Source organism: Papio anubis, chromosome 7 (genome assembly GCF_008728515.1).
Source record: "Papio anubis isolate 15944 chromosome 7, Panubis1.0, whole genome shotgun sequence".
NCBI lineage: Eukaryota > Metazoa > Chordata > Mammalia > Primates > Cercopithecidae > Papio > Papio anubis.
Window position 1 is genome coordinate 143,845,366 of NC_044982.1, and position 17,517 is coordinate 143,862,882.

The window sequence follows — 17,517 nt, forward strand, 5'->3', positions numbered from 1 at the left end:
TATTGTAACAAACACAATTTAAGTGTTTATAAGGGCAGGTAAAGTTTAGGTCCTTAAGGAAACTCCAGATAAAACCCCAAGGTTGGAACACAGGAAAGCTGGTGAAGAGAGAAAGGAAATGGCTTCATAATTAACAACACAACTTGTAACTGGAGCACTTAGAAGAAATAAAGAAGCTGGTCAAGGCTTAGTAAGACTATCTCACAAAAGGCAATCATAGCCCAGCCCACAGCCTCACAGCCATGAACAGACAACTCTTAGCTCAAAGTAATTATAGTTGCCAAATAATTACAGGTTTCAAGCATAACTCATACAGTTTCTAAAAAGTCAACCAAAATGAGGAAGTACCTTCCAAGATGTAAAGTTCCTTTTTAATTAATGGAAGTAGTTAAAAACAAAAAGATAACATATTCAGCTCAACAAATCTTTGTTGAGTACCTATTATCTGAGAGCACAGCGTTTGTATAAATTAAATAACTGTAATAGTTAAACAATAAGATGATACTCCTCAAAACTTGATAAACTGTTTCACTTAAATACTTCTTTTAAAAAAGAAAAAAACATATATTTAACTGTACTACATGCTTTTGATAAACATGTTTTCTGTTAGACTTTAACCTTAAAAAAGTCAACTATCATCTATTTGAAGAACTTAAATCACTGCCATCTTGTAGCAGTAACCAGTATGGTAGATACAAAATTCAGGAGAAAAAAGAAGGCACTTCTAGTACTGGTATTTCTCAAATTGTGGTGCATAGACCACCCAGAGGGCTTTTAAAAAATGCAGTTTGGGCCAGGTGCCGTGGCTCACACCTGTAATCCTGGTACTTTGGGAGGCCAAGGCGGCTAGATCACCTGAGGTCAGGAGTTCAAGACCAGCCTGGCCAACATGGTGAAACCCTGTCTCTACCAAAATACAAAAATTAGCCGGGCATGATGGCACGTGCCTGTAATCTCAGCTACTAGGTAGGCTGAGACAGGAGAATCACTTGAGCCCAGGAGACGGTGGTTGCACTGAGCCAAGATCACGCCACTGCACTCCAGCCTAGGTGGCTGAATGTGACTCTGTCTCAAAAAAAAAAAAAAAAAAAAGTAGTTTGTTGGACCCTAATCCAGACCAACACAATCAAAATCTCTAGAGGTAGCGCCTGAAAATTTTTATTTTTCATAAGCTCCTCCATAATTCTTGTGCACATTAGAGTTTGAGTCCATTTCCTAATGGACATATCTTGAAAATCCAATGTAACATAGTGATAGTGAACATCACTGCTGTGACAAGGTTTCCACAAAATGACGAAGATTGCAGAGACATCTATTACTTTAAAAAGGCAGAAATATCACAAGTTTTTCTTTAACTGTGATCACCCATGATATCAGTAACAAAACTATCATTGCTTTGGCAAAACTTATGTGTATAAGTTTTATTCTGTGGGGAGGTTCCCTTACCTCCTATTATCCTTCCAGTCTCCCACCTCAAGTTCCAAAGTGCCCTGGAAGTGACGAGTGTGCAAAACAGGCATCAGTCCACCAAGTGTATGGAGGTGTCCACACAAATAAGCTATCGCCGAACTAACCAGTGAAAAATAAATGAAATAAATGAACAAAGATAACTTGGGAGGCCAAACTAATAAAAATGTCTTGCCAGAAAAGCAGAATAGGTACAGCAAAATAAAAAACTAAAAACAAATGAATTCTGATTTTGGAAGCTTGTCTCACCTCATTATTGACCGGATTCCTGGTGATGGAGAAAGAATAGTGGATGTTGTAAAGTGTCCAAACCAAATTGTATGGTTGCTCCGACTACTTTCCTTGGCCAGTAATAAGAGCTCCTCCATCTTTTTCTGAAATGGGAGAAAAATGGAAGGATCTTAAATTAGGGCTCAGGCTAAAATCTAATGTCAACAGATTAGAAAACTCCTCTGAAGATGTATAATAATTATTATATGTGTGTAGACCTTAAACCTTACTAGTTAATGCCCTCTATGGACCTCTGTAAGTTTCAAATGGTTTTCACATATATTTCATTTGATCCTAAAAATAACTCTGCAATAGGTAGGGAAGATATCTATTTTAATAGATAAGGAAATTGAGAAATAAAGAAGTCATCACTAATCTTTACAGCTTTGTATAACACATTACAATTAATAAAAAGGATACAGAAACTAAACTTCTAAAATAATATCATGGAAAGACTTCTACCTAAATGTTTATAACAGCGCTGATAATAGCCAAAAACTAGAAACCATCAACAAGTTGTAATACATCCACATGATGGAATACTACTCAGCAACAGAAAGGAAAGAACTAATGATACACACAATCATATGGATGGATCTTGGAAACATAATGAGCAAAAGAAGCCAGACCCAAGAGTACATAACGTATGATTTCATTTATACAAAATTTTAAAACAAACAAAACGAATCTATACTGATAGAAAACCAATCAGTGATTCCCTAAGCGGTGAAGACTGTACATGGAAGATAAGACTTTAGGATGATGGAAATGTTCTAGTCTTAACTGTGGTGACAGTTATACCAGTATATACATTTGTCAAAACTCTTCAAACACTTAAAATGAGGGTATTTTATAGTATTCAAATCATACCTCAAAAGTTGATTTCAAAAAATAACTGGTACATATGTAAATATGCATTAATATTATCTGTAAGGTGCTTACAGCAATACATTTCTGGGCTCTACCCTCAGGGTTTTTAATTTGGTAAGTCTGGGGCAAGTCCAGGGAATCTGCATTTTGTAACACTCCAGTTGGTTTTCATGTACATGATCCTTGAATTCTACCTTAAAAAACACTATACAAAGGAATGGGATTTAATATAAGTTCATCAACCCTGACTAAAGACACTTGATAGATAGGAAACAAAATAGAACCCAATTAAATAAAATGCCTAAAGTAACGCAATGCATTTGACAATATTCTGTTCACTTGATTTCACATTCTTTCGAACTCTCGTATAACTCTGAACCTCATAGTTCTAATTTAGCAAATTCTGCTCTTTATTATATTTATTTCTATACTGGTCTTATACCTTACCACTAGATTAAATACTCTAAGAGTCTAAGAACTTGATCTTATCACGTTTGTATTCTTTCATATGAGCACGTATGTCTTACTTAGGGGCATATGCTTATTAAATAATGAGTTGGCATTTACTGTACCAAGAAATAATAAGAGGTTCTCAAATGAGACTTTCCACAGTTTAAATCCAGCAATCACCTAGTCTTGTCAAAATACTTGAAAATAAACGTATTGATTTCAATAGTTGTCCTTCTCTTCTTAAAAAAATATAGACCAGCTGGGCACAGTGGCTCATGCCTGTAATCCCAGAACTTTGGGAGGCTGAGGCTGGTAGAACACTTGAGATCAGGAGTTCAAGACCACCCTGGCCAACATGGCGAAACCCCCTCTCTAGTAAAAATGCAAAAATTAGCTGGGTGTGGTGGCACATGCCTATAATCTTAGCTACCTGGGAGGCTGAGGCACGAGAACTGCTTGAGCCTGGGATGTGGAGGTTGTAGTGAGCTGAAATCACACCACTGTACTCCAGCCTGGGCGACAGAGCAAAACTCCGTCTCAAAAAAAAAAAAAAAAAACCCACTAGTTAGAACTGGCAATTGTGGGAACTTAGGAATATACCACACAAAGCTGTATGTCCTGTTCCTTGCTGGATGTCCAAAGTGCATCCTGTACTCAGTACCTATTTAATAAATGTTTACTCCATAAAGTGTGAGGTACTTCTTTCTCAGATTTTGGGACAAGAACAAGGATAGCAAAAATAGTGCTGAAATAGCCAGTAACTTCTAGCCATACCTGTAACCAAGTTAAATTTCTCTCAAGCACTCCTAGATAATAACTAGTTTACTTATGATAACTTTAAGTGATCCACATGTATCCATGAAAAAATAAGTAAACTACAAAGGGAAGTAAGATTTTTACTACACCTTATCTAAAATTCCAAAGAAATTATAGGGTCTCTTAGGCCCTGGATTTATGGTGGCATCTACACAGATGAACGAATAGTTGCCAAAGGGAGTACTGTGGACATAATGGAAAGAGCCATCTCTACGTACAGCAGAATATTTCCTAAAAAATAGAAGACAGGAGGGTGTTAGTGTAATCATAAAAAGACAATGCTTTAAAATTCCTTCCGGAATACACAAAATTTTACCTTCCTTTGAAAAAGAGATTTGCTGATCTGACAGAGAAGTATACTAAACTAGATCCACAATGGATAAACTGATCAAATTGCGAAGTTTTTCTCCCATTGTCCCCAAAGACTCATGCAAACTAATTCATCAATAACCAAACACAAGTTCACCAAGTAACGTTCAGAAGTAAGAGAGCTCTTTTAGGCAGTCCATTAAATATTCAAAAAGAAACAAATCAGAATAAAGTGGAACAGTATTTATCAATCATTTGCAGATTTAGTCAGGGCCTACTAAGTACCTAGAAGAATTCTTGGTGTAGTGAGATACAAAAGCTGTTTACTTCTTGAAACAGGACTACAGAGGCTTAATTCACAAGCAAGACAAGACGAAGTCTTCAAGCAAGGAGAAAAATATTAGTCTAGGTCTGGGTTGTTAAATCTTTTTCAGTTCCTAAAGATACATTGATAATATACACAGGGTCTATATCCACTAATGAAAGTTTACCACCTTAAGTGTCAACAGTGTTCAGGTGTCCATAAAACTGCAGAGTGAAGACCAGGAAGAAAGGATGGGTAACACAGTACAGAGCACGCACTCATTAAGTATGTGTTGAATAAACAAGAAGGAAAGTATAGATTTTATTGGGGGGCATACCTATATTATTCAAATGTCAGAACATTATAAGGAAAGTTGGTATTATCTTTAATCTAAGTGTCTTACATGATTTTTACCTAACAGCATATATTTAAAAATACAAATAAACTCCTGAAATTTAATATGCTAGTGGGCCACAAAAGCCATCATGTATAATGTAACCCGAGTAAATATATTATACAGAAATTACAACTAATACTCAGAAATTAGTCAAACCCAATTTAAACAATGTCAATTAGTTCTATTGCCTTTCTTCTCGGTATTTTTAAAATTTCTATTTCAGGGCCAGGTATGGTGGCTCACGCCTATAATCCCAGCACTTTGGGAGGCCACGGCAGGCGGATCATGAGGTCAGGAGATTGAGACCATCCTGGCTAACACGGTGAAACCCTGTCTCTACTAAAAATACAAAAAAAATTAATAGGCATGGTGGTGAAGCCTGTAGTCTGTACAGCTACTCGGGAGGCTGAGGCAGGAGAATGGGCGTGACCCCGGGAGGCAGAGCTTGCAGTGAGCTGAGATCACGCCACTGCACTCCAGTCTGGGCAACAAAGTGAGACTCCATCTCAGAAAAAAAAAAAAAAGTTCTGTTTCAGGGTTTTAGTCTAAATTAAAATTTTTACTTATATTTTTTCTTATTTTATGTTCAGTTATTCCTCAGAATCTTATAATCTTACATATGTTGTTTCCTTTCCTGCATTTTTGATACATTAAAATCCAACTGTCTAAAAATAAATCCAACTATTTGAAAACACAAGTTAAAATATATGATGCTAACATAATATGGGATTTTGGCATTCTCTGGGGCTTATTTTATTTTTTTGAGACAGGGTCTGGCTCTGTCACCCAGGCTACAGAGCAGTGGCATGATCTTGGCTCACTGCAATCTCAGCCTTCTGGGCTCAAGCGATCCTCCCATCTCAGCCTCCTGAGTAGCTGGGACTAAAGGTGCACACCACCATGCCCAGCTAATTTTTGTATTTTTGTAGAGATGGGGTTTCATCATGTTGCCCAGGCTGGTCTCGAACTCCTGGACTCAAGTGTGCACCTGCCTTAGCCTCCCAAAGTGCTAGGATTACAGGCATGAACCACTGCATCCAGCCTCTTTGGGACTTCTTTTTTTTTTTTTTTTTTTTTTTTTTTGAGACAGTGTCTCGCTCTGTCGCCCAGGCTGGAGTGCAGTGGCGTGATCTCGCCTCACAGAAAGCTCTGCCTCCTCTCTGGGACATTTTTAAGATCAAGATTTAACTTTAATTTTTTTTCTTCAGACTGATATTTCTGTAATATTTACATTTTTAGTAAAATGCCATTTATTAAATTCAGATAAAGTTTAGGTGGCTAAAAACAAAAATACAAAGGTAAGAAACTTTAAAGTGACTATTCACTTTACTTTCCAAATAACCACTCAGCCCCAATTCCTGTTAATTATTTCTGAAAATGTCTCCTAACTGCCCATAATCACCATCAAAGATACAAACAGTTAACAGGAAGTGAAAGATTTTCATCTCTGTCCTTTTCCTTTCTCACATTAACAAAAGAGAACAACCTCCTCTTCCAATGTATGGTGACTCTAATTATACAAACTCAGTTAACCAGTGCTTTTTGACCTATCATCCTCAAATTGATGTCACCATCTCCATATCCAGGAACTTAGTTCAGATGGGTATGTCTCTTCATATCACAACTGGACTATTGCAGGACCCTCCTATTTAGTCCACATAACTCCAATATCTTTTTTCCTTTTTACCCCATCTTTTTCCTTTTTCATTGTGGGATTGCCCTTTATAAAACACTATTTTAATTATGTTACTTGCCTCCTTAAGAACCTATGCTGAATTACCAACTATTACCCATCACATCTCAATTTCTATGCTTGTTACTTAAGACCTATATAAATTAGCCCTAAGCTACCTATCCAGTGTCATACCAGTCCTCAGTATGGATGTTAATTCTGGTGATACCAGTTTCCTTACTGCCCCAGCAAAGTTCAGTTTTTGGTTTCCCAGTGCATAGCTTTTAAAGATCTATTCATACCTATTCTTTTGCCTAAAATATCCTCCTTGGCATGTCTTACTTCTTCAAATGCTACTCATTTTTTAAGACTGGACACACTTTTTGCTGCTTTTATAAAGTCTTCTCTATGTCCACCCATGCTTTTCTGATTTCTCATAGTGATTATCATGTGTACCAAATAATCTAGCATTTCATCAGCCATTCCTTCATGTTCTTTTCTAATTGTTTCCTAAATAATTCTGATGTCCCTTAACTACACTATCAGTTCCTTGAAGGCAAAAGCCAAATTTTTAACATTAGCTCATGTATCTCTCACAGTATCCAGCTAGGGATGGACTCTCAATAAATATTTGCTACATGATTGATTGACAATGCAGAACAAAGCTACTGAATATCCTGAGGCTGAAAAGTGAACTGCAACCAAAAGAGGAATCTAAACATAATGAAACTAGAGAATTGGTTTCTCTAGTTTCTTTGCCTTTGCCTTTCCACATTCACGACAAATAACGATTATTTTAATATTTATATGACACAGGATGAAAAGATAAAGCAGCCAGGTGACTAACTGGGCTCTCCAGCCACCACAGAGGCCAGGAAAATCAGTATCTCAGGATTCTGAAAACCCAGTGACCTCAGCAGTGTGGCTGACAAGCTCTGATATAAATGACTTTTCCTATGTATCAATGACTTAAAAAATTGTTTAAGCCCATGTGGAATATTAAAAGTACCATTAGCCAAAACAAAGCATTAAACTACATGCATACTTCAGAGGTATTGTGGTTCCTGACCACCACAATAAAGCAAATATTGCAAAAAAGCGAGTCACATGAATTTTTGGTTTCCCAGTGTGTATGAAAGTTATGTTTACGGCTGGGCGCAGTGGCTTATGCCTGTAATCCCAGCACTTTGGGAGGCTGAGGCAGGCAGATCACTTCAGGTCAGGAGTTTGAGACCAGCCTGGCCAACATGGCAAAACCCTGTCTCTACTAAAAATAGAAAAATTAGCCAGGCATGTTGGCACATGCCTGTAGTCCCAGCTACTCAGGAGGCTGAGTCAGGAGACTCGCTTGAACCAGGGAGATGGAGGTTGCAGTGAGCCAAGATGGTGCCACTATACTCCAGCCTGGGCAACAGAGCAAGATCCTGTCTCAAAAAAAAAAAAGTTATGTTCACACCATACTATAGTCTATTAAGTGTACAATTGCTTCATGTCCAACAAAACAATGCACATACCTTAATTTATAAATACTTCTACTGACTGGGCATGGTGGCTCACGCCTGTTCTCCTAGCACTTTGGGAGGTTGAGGTGAGTGGATCACTTGAGCCCAGGAGTTCGAGACTAGCCTGGGCAACACATCGAAACCCTGTCTCTCTAAAAAAATACAATAATTAGCCAGGCATGGTGGCTCATGTCTGTGGTCCCAACTACCCGAGAGGCTGAGGTGAGAGGACCACTTTGAGCCTGGGAGGTGGAGGTTGCAGTGAGCTGAGATCGCGCTATTGCACTCCAGCCTGGGTGACAGAGTGAGACCCTGTCTCAGGGGGAAAAAAAAAAAAAACTTTACTGCCAAAAATGCTAATGATCATCTGGGCCTTCAGTGAGTCAAATCGTTTTACTGATAGAGGGTCCTGTTTTGATGTTGGTGGCTGCTGGCTGATCAGGGTGGTGGTTGGGGTGGCTGGGGTAATTTCTTAAAATAAGGCAACCATGAAGTTTGCTACATCAATTGACTTTTCCTTTCACAAGAATTTCTCTGTAGCATGCAATGCTGCTTGATAGCATTTTACCCAAAGAAATCCAATCCTCTCCAACACTGTCATTGCTTTATCAACTAAATTTATGTATAATTCTAAATCCTTCGTTGTCATTTCAAAAATGTTCACACCATAGTTACCAGGAGTAGTTTCCTTCTCAAGAAACCATGTTTTCTGCTCATCCATAAGAAGCAACTTGCCATCTGTTCAAATTTTATCCTAAGATTGCAGCAATTTAGTCACCTCTTCAGGCTCCACTTCTAATCCTAGTTCTCCTGCTATTTCCACATTTGCAGTTACTTCCTCCACTGAAGTCTTGAACCCCTCAAAATTATCCATGAGGGTTGGAATCAACTTCTTCCAAACTCCTGTTTAACATGTTATTTTAACCTCCTCCAATTAATTGCAACTGTTCTTAATGGCATCTAGAATGGTGAATCCTTTCCATAAATTTTTCAATCGACTGCCCACATCCATCAGAAGAAGAATCATAATCTAAGGCAGCTATAGTCTTATGAAATGTGTTTCTTAAATAGTAAGAGTTGGAAGTTGAAATTACTTCTTGATCCATTGGCTACAGGATGAATACTGCGCTAGCAGGCATGAAAGTAACATTCATCTCCTTGTACAACTTCCTCAGAGCTCTTGGGTTACCAGGTGCATTGTCAATGACCATTGATACTTTGAAAGGAATATCTTTTTCTGAGCAGTAGTTCTCAACAGTGGACTTCAAATATTCAGTAAACCACGCTGTAAACAGATGTGCTATTATTATCCAGGCTTTGTTGTTCCATATATGGAACACAGGCAGAGTAGATTTAGCATAATGCTGAAGCACCCAAGGATTTTCAGAATGGTAAATAGGCATTGGCTCCACTTAAAGTCATTGGCTATGGAGCAGGAACCCACGTCCAGGAACAGAGCCCTTTGCTCCTCCCTCAGAATGAATGGAGACCAGAAATCAGACATTTCTGTCCAAGAAAATCAGGATTTCGTTCAGTGCTTCTCCCAGATTGTTAGGGTGCTGACTGAGGATGAGATGGGGCACCCAGAGACAGGAGATGCTATCACCCAGCTCAAGGAGGTCCTGTAGCACAATGCATTGGAGGCAAGTATCACTGGGCTTTGACAGTGCTAGTACTATTCTTGGAGCTGGTGGAGCTGAGGAAACAGGATGCTGAGAGTCTCCAGTGGGCCCTGACTGTGGGCTGGTGTGTGGAACTGCTGCAAGCTTTCTTCCTGGTGGCAGATGACATCACGGATTCATCCCTCACCCGCCGGGGACAGATCTGCTGGTATCAGAAGCTGGGCGTGGGTTTGGACGCCATCAATGATGCTACATCAATGATGCTATGCTTCTGGAAGGGAAGCATGTATGTACCACCTGCTGAAGCTCTATTGCAGGGAGCAGCCCTATTACCTGAACCTGATCCAGCTCTTCCTGCAGAGTTTCTATCAGACTGAGATTGGGCAGCCCCCCAGGGCAATGCAGATCTTGGCAGATTCAGTGAAAAGAGGTGCAAATCTAGTGTCAAGTACAAGGCAGCTTTCTACTCCTTCTGCCTTCCTGTAGCTGCAGCCATGTACATGGCAGGCATTGATGGTGAGAAGGAGCACACCAATGCCAAGAAGATCCTGCTGGAGATGGGAGAGGGAGAGTTCTTTCAGATTCAGGATGATTACCTTGACCTCTTTTGGGGACCCCAGTGTGACCGGCAAAGTTGGCACTGACAAACAGGACAACAAATGCAGCTGACTGGTGGTTCAGTGTCTGCAACGGGCCACTCTGGAACAGTAGCAGATCCTGAAGGAGAATTACGGGCAGAAGGAGGCCGAGAAGGTGGCCCTGGTGAAGACTGTATGAGGAGCCGGACCTGCCGGCCATGTTCTTGCAATACTAGGAAGACAGTTACAGCCACATTATGGGTCTCACTGAACAGGACGCAGTGCCCCTGCCCCCAGTCATCTTTCTAGGGCTGACGTGCAACATCTACAAGCGGAAAAGTGACCTAGAGACTGCAAGGGCGGGGAGAGGAGGCCCTCAATAAATAAATTATTGTGTAACTTTCTTAAAAAAAAAAAAAAAAGTCATCAACTGCACGGACCCCTAGCAACAGTCAGCCTGTCCTTTGAAGCCAGGGATTGACTTCTCTCTAGCTATGAAAGTCCTAGATGGCATCTTCTTCCAAAAGAAGGCTGTTTCACTTACACGGAAAATCTGTTGTTTAGTGCAGCCACCTTCATCAATTATCTTAGCTAGATCTTCTGGGTCACTTGCTGCAGCTTCTCCAATCAGCACTTGCTGCGTCACACTGCATGTTTATGTAATAGAGTCAACTTCTCTCCTCAGACCTCATGAAGCAACCTCTGCCAGCTTCCAGCTTTTCTTCTGCAGCTTCCTTACCTCTCTCAGTCTTCACAGAATTGAAGGGAGTTAGCATCTTGCTCTGGATTAGGCTTTGGCTTAAGTGAATGCTGTAGATGCTTTGATCATCTATCCAGAACACTAAAACTTTCTCCACATCAGCAGTAGGACTGTTTCACTTTCTAATCATTCATCTGTTCACTGGAGCAGCACTTTCCATTTCCTTCAAGAACTTTTCCTTTGCATTCACAACTTGGCTCACTGCTTCAGCGCAAGAGGCCTAGCTTTCAGCCTACCTGATAGCCTTTCAACAGCCTTTCTCACCAAGCTTCATCATTTCTACCTTTTGATTTAAAGTGAGAGATGTTGGGCCCTTCCTTTCACTTGAACACTTAGAGGCCATTGTAGGGTTATTGACTGGCCTAATTTTAATATTGTTGTCTCTCAGGGAATAGGGAGGCCAGAGGCGAGGGAGAGAGATAGGAGAACAGCTGGTTGGTGGAGCACTGAGAACACATACAGCATTTATTGATTAAGTTCCTGGACTTATATGGGCAAGGTTTGTAGCACCCCAAAACAATGACAATAGTAACAGCAAAGGTCACTGATCGCAGATCACCATAACAGATACAATGAAAAAGTCTGAAATATTGTGAGAATTACCAAAATGAGACACAGAGACACAAAGTGAGCACGTGCTGTTGGAAAAATGGCTCCCATAGACTTGCTCAAGGCAGGCTTGCCACAAACTTTCAATTTGTAAAAAACGCAACATCTGCAAAGCGCAATAAGGCGAAGCACAATAAAACGAGGCATGCCTGTATATGAAACAGAAAGAATTAAAGAAAAGAAAAAGTCTAAACAAAAAGAAATGCATCTGTCACAAGAAGACAAAAAGGCTCATTTTTTTAATTACCAGAGATTCTTTATAGAAGAACTTTTTCTGTTAAAAAATGTTTTCAGCTAGGCACAGTAGTATGTGCCTGCAGCCCCAGCTACACAGGAGTCTGAGGCAGGAGGATCGTTTGAGCTCAGGAGTTCAGGGCTAGCCTGGGCAAAATAGTTAGACTCCTGCCTCTTAAAATTTTTTTTAAGTTTTCTCTCATTCATTGAATTGACCACACCCTCCTTATAACACTGACTCTACACAGTGGTCTGTCTTCTGTTTATTACAGTACCTGTAATAATTCTTGACGCTGTCCAGACTTGGAATATTGAATGCATCTAATTAAAAAAAAAAAAAAAAGCAAACATTCATCCACATTAAAAAAAGAATACAAACATGTTCTTTAATGACTAAGGGAGAATAGTTCTTTCTATAACAATTCCCCCACACACTCCCCCAGGGTAGAGCCATTCCATTTATTATTCAGCAAATAGCGGGAGGACCAGGAGAGGGGCCCATCCTAGACAACCTCCCATTATTGCCATGGGTTTCAGTTTGCTTCCCCAAACTAGAAATGTTTAGCCTAGGCAAAGGGTAGACTCAGAACAGAGTCCAGATGGCCCTGGCCCTACCACCAGCTCATGAACTCCCACCATGGTCCATCTCTCTAGGGCCACTGAGCCTCTCTTAGAACCAGTATGGCTAGACTCTGGGTTGCTGGGTCCAATCCAAGCAGGCTGGGCTCCAAGTTCTAGACCCTAGGCTGGCTAAAACTCTGGAATCTTGATTTCAGGATGTGGGTGGGATGGACTTAGGTCCCAAGCTCCAGGCTAAGCCAGTGGCCTTCAGGGCTGCAGCAGGTAGCTGCCTTCACGGCTAGGCTTCTTGGGCAGTGGTACTTTTTCAGAATAGGAGCCAGGGCTGGAGTTGGGTCTAAATCTGTAGAAACAGTCAATATTGGCAGAGCAAGAGTGGTAGGCCTGGCAGAGAATGACTCGGAGCAGAAGCAGCAAGAAGCCTATGAGGTGTTGCAGATGATGGCAATGAGCACTCCCTGGGAAACGGCTGCCCCCATGACAGGCAGCCCACCCTCAGACCAGCACAGACAGTAGAGCTGCCTCAATGGCAAGGCCTATGCCAAGGCGGGACTCTGGTATGAGCAGCCTTCCATGGAGGCTGTCCTGTCTACACACTCAATGATTCCCGGGCAGTGGAGATGTCCACCTGCAGTCTTAAGCCAAAGTACAGCCCGGTGCACATCTGTGGGAGGGTTGGGACAATGGGATATTCAGATTTAACTGAGGCTCCAGCAGGGGCTACTGGCCCTCCCCAAGCTCTCTGCCTCTGCTGGCACAGACTGAGCTAGCCATAGCGTGACTGTAGCAGCCTCTGTCATCTTTCTATAACACTTTTAATGGTAGAATGTCAATCAATTAGATTGATACTTTAAAATGTTGATATCTTAACAAAATTCAGATTATCTAGAAACTTATTTATTTAAGGCATTTAGTATACTAGAGAAAAACAGGTACTTTGACTTCTATACCATTCAGAATAAATAAGTTTGAAATTATAAGATTGAACTGTAGTTGCTCTTGTCTTAATCATGTGATTCTAAAAGCCAGCAAGAAGTGGATTCATGCCTGATCTACTGATCAAATAAAGTAGACAAATGAAGTACTTAGCTAATAAAAAAGTCAACCTTTATAAATCAAACAAATCTACTACCACCAGGACTCTTTTAGAGAAGAGTTCATTTCCTTACCAACACAACAATAATCTAAAAAAGGGAAAGGATTATTCATTTCCCTGTTCATGCCTATGGAGATTTGTTTGCAATTTAAAATTTTTAGGCTAGGTGCAGTGACTCATACCTGTAATCCCAGCACTTTGGGAGAATGAGGTGGGAGGATCGCTTGAGCCCAGGAGTTTGCGATCAGCCTGAGCAACATAGCAAGATCCCAACTCCACAAAAAAAAAAAACCTTCAAAAATTAGCTGGGTGTAGTGATGCATGCTTGTAGTCCCAGCTACTTGGGGGTGCTGAGGTGGGAGGATCATTTAAGCTCAGGTCAAGGCTGCGGTGAGCTATACTCACACCACTGCACTCTAGGCTAAGTGACAGAGCAAGATCCTGTCAAAAAAATAATAATAAAGTGGGTGTGGTGGCTCACGCCTATAATCCCACCACTTTAGGAGGCTGAGGCAGGCAGATCATTTGAGGTCAGGAGTTCGAGACCAGCCTGGCCAATGTGGTGAAACTCCGCCTCTACTAAAAATACCGCCCCCCCCAAAAAATTAACTGGGCAGGATGGTACCTGTCTGTAATCCCAGCTACTCAGGAGGTTAAGGCAGGAGAATTGCTTGAATTCAGGAGACAAAGGTTGCAGTGAGCTGAGACTGCACTATTGTACTCCAGCCTGGGTGATAGAGTGAGACTCTGTCTCACAAAATAATGATAATAAGAATAGTCATAGTAAATTTTAAAAAGAAAAAATAAAAAGAAAAATTTTTAAAATTTGCACACAGGAAAATTCGTTCTTTTCTGTGACTTACAGTTCTATGGATTTTGACAAATACATAGCGAACCTGACGTCCACCACAACAACCAAAATACAGACTAGTTCCATCACCACCAAAAATTCTCCATGATGCCTGTTTGCAGTTAATCTGTCTCCCAATCCCTATCCTCTGGTAACTACAATCTGTTCTCTGTCTATTGTTTTGCCTTTTCTTGAATGTCATATAAATGAAATCATACAGTATGCAGACTTATGGGTTTGGCTTCTTTCACTTAGCAAAATGTATATTTATTAAAACATCTGTCTGCATGAGTTTTGCTAAAACTCATGTTTCTTCTATGTAAAGAAGAAAGGACTTGGGGGTGGGCGGCAGGGGGAGGGATAGCATTAGGAGAAATACTTAATGTAGATGACAGGTTGATGGATGCAGCAAACCACCATGGTACGTGTATACCTATGTAACAAACCTGCATGTTCTGCACATGTATCCCAGAACTTAAAGTATAGTAATAATAATAATAATAAAAAAGCAGCATATGTCACAAAAAAGGACCATACCAATTGTCATCTCAAAGGCTAACAATGACATCTGAAGTTTTAAAACCACATTATATAGTTGTATTTCAGAGTTGTGACCTTTAGTATATGTAAACCTATGTTATAATGTCCCACTTAATAATTTTACAATCTAAGTTAGAAAATCTAGGTTCCTGAAGGGGGAAAAAAACTCTACTCTTTATTATATCTGGCTCTTGGGTCTCACCATGATTTCCTTTGATATCCAGCCACTTGGTTTTTTCCATGACTCTTGTCTTCTTCAGAATACCCTGGTAGGTTTGCCATTCTACCTCATGCTGCCTGGATCCCAACTGTTCCTTTGTTTTGGCATCTGTCAGGTCTCCTGTAGGTTTACACAAGAATTGAATCACAATGCAAAACAAACTCCTAGGGGTTCCATTTTTTTAGATATGCACACTGAAGGAACAACGATACTTAAAGTACTCAACATGTATAAGCAAAACTGCTCATGAGACCACCAATGTCCAATCAAGCCATCTAAACTAACAAGATTTTCTCAGCAAGGGCTTTGTTCCTTATACGTTAGCAAATGCCTATGTGATATTAGAAATGAGTTGTGAAAAAAATCCTTAAAGAGAACAGTACAAAATGCATCAGTAGACTCTGATAAAATGAAAATGTTTTTATAAGAAATTCCAATACTCTGAGTGGGTACCTAATATCTACGGCAACCATGTTTTCCAAACCACAAAATCAGAATATGTGACTTGACCAAGTATTAGTTTTATAGCAAGAAGCAATGTGGCAGGTGCAACTGGACAACAAAATACCAAAATTTATAGGGAACTAAACAGAACACTTTTTATGGGGGTTCATCCATTAAATGAGAACTGATATCCTTTCATGTCAGCAGAGATACTTCAATAAGGTGGATGGGTGATGAATTCCCCAGTAAGCAAGACAGATAGATGCTCCTTTAGCTTCTTCTCTCCACTACAGTTTGGAAGCAAATAAAGGGTTTGAAGAGTCTACAAAACTCAAGTCATAAAACTATTAAAAGATGAAGAAAAAGTGCCCTGGGTCACCGGAAGCCTCAAACAACTGAAAATATAAGATTAATAATATAAAGAAAATTGAAAAGTGAGCAAAAGAAGAGAACTTCTGATTCGTGGTTACAGGCTTTTCCCTAATTCTCACAACCACAACTGTAACAACAAGAACAGAAACCAGATACAAATATATGAGACAAAAGACTGACATGAGAACTAGGAGCCTTGCTTTTACTGCTTTGACAAAACCTTGCTACGTCAAATCATTTTGCCTGGATCTTGACTCATTCAGTTATCCATAGGCAAAGGGGTTAGCATGTCCAATCTCTTCCACCTCACAGGGCTCATCTGGGGCTGTGGCTATACTGCTCCCAACGTCCCCAAAGTGAAAAGCCGCAGCCCTGGCTAGAGTTCTACCATCCGGACCACAGAACACCACCACAGCACGGCAAGCCTCCCTACCTGTTGCTAGGACGAGAGCTGGTTGAATGATGTCAATAGTTTCAGAACAGAATTTCTCTAAGTCTACCGCTCTGCCTGGATCTCGAAACCTGCTCAGGTGAATGTCGGATATCTGCCGAAAACAGGTATTGAACAGAGAGATCTGAGCCGGGAAGAGGCAGCATGGGGAGCGGCGGCTCAGCGGCTCTCGCGGGCAGAAGGAAAAGACAAAGAGGCAGTGCATAACGAACCCCCCAGGTAGGGACAGGGCCAGCACTAGACAGAGCCTCGAGTTACAACCTGAGTGAGGCCCGCAGCCTGGAGGGTGGGGCCCAGCACCCGCCAGGGTCTCACCGCACGGTGCCCGCTCTGCACCCGCCTCCCGGCCCGGCTTCCCGCCGCTTCACCTGCAGGCCCCAGAAGATGTTGCTGTCTCCAGGACCTGGCGCGGGGTGCGGCCTCCTGGGGGGCGCGGGATGCGGCAGCGGCGAGGGTTGGCCCGCCAGGCCGTAGTGCTCCAAGAGCATGGCCACCAGCGCTGCGGCCGCCAACCCCGCGACGGCCAACCCCGCGACCACCCTGAAAGCCAGCATTGCAGCCATGCCGCCCGCCCGCCAGCCAGTCCGCCGGGGAGCGGCCCTCGCTGATCCCGCGCGGGACCGCGCGGCGCTCCCGGGAGCCGCTTTGCCTGCACTTCCGGACTCTCTTGTCGCGGGGCCAGAGCCGGATGCGGGGCCGAGCCGGATGCGGGGCTGGAGCCAGACACCGGGCCTAGGGTGCTGCGCCGGTCAGCCGCCTGCCGGCATCTGTGCCTCTCTGGCAGCGCAAGTGTCTGGGCTCGTTTTGCGTAAGTAATGCGATCAAAGAAAAGGGAACCGAAACTCTGAACACCAATGACGGTGGCCGAGTGGTGGCGGGCAAGGAGACCGGGACCAGTGGCCAGGAGGCCAGGGCTAGAGTCCTGGCTCCGCCTTGGTCATTCAGTCCTGACCTCAGTGGGTCGATCTCCTTACCTGTAAAACAGAGTTAATAACACCTTCCGTGCGCACTTTGCAGGGTTGTTGTATCAAAGTGAGAATGTATGAGGACGCCTTTCACATTGTCTCACAAATGTGTCAGGTGGCTTCCTCTGGCCCCTTCTGAT

General features: G+C 41.7%; 1 protein-coding gene and 1 pseudogene across 10 annotated transcripts in view; one reads left to right on the forward strand and one right to left on the reverse strand.

The window, feature by feature from the left end:
* TMEM62 (transmembrane protein 62) overlaps positions 1-17,262 on the reverse strand; it is a 45,784-nt gene extending 28,522 nt beyond the window's left edge. For 2 of the 10 annotated variants that reach the window (XM_021940504.2, XM_009210013.4), the window contains exons 1-7: positions 16,781-17,262; positions 16,395-16,506; positions 15,128-15,265; positions 12,136-12,181; positions 3,963-4,104; positions 1,717-1,841; positions 1,447-1,569 (exon numbers count right to left, since the gene is read on the reverse strand). In XM_021940504.2, the coding sequence (XP_021796196.1) occupies positions 1,447-1,569; positions 1,717-1,841; positions 3,963-4,104; positions 12,136-12,181; positions 15,128-15,265; positions 16,395-16,506; positions 16,781-16,975 (881 nt within the window). In that variant the 5' untranslated portion in view covers positions 16,976-17,262. Of the gene's footprint in view, positions 1-1,446; positions 1,570-1,716; positions 1,842-3,962; positions 4,105-12,135; positions 12,182-15,127; positions 15,266-16,394; positions 16,594-16,780 lie in introns of those variants that run through there. The other 8 variants (XM_021940505.2, XM_021940506.2, XM_021940508.2 and 5 more) reach the window with 8 other exon arrangements.
* Positions 9,134-10,679, forward strand: LOC103885786 (annotated as a pseudogene).
* Positions 17,263-17,517: the final 255 nt, after the last annotated feature.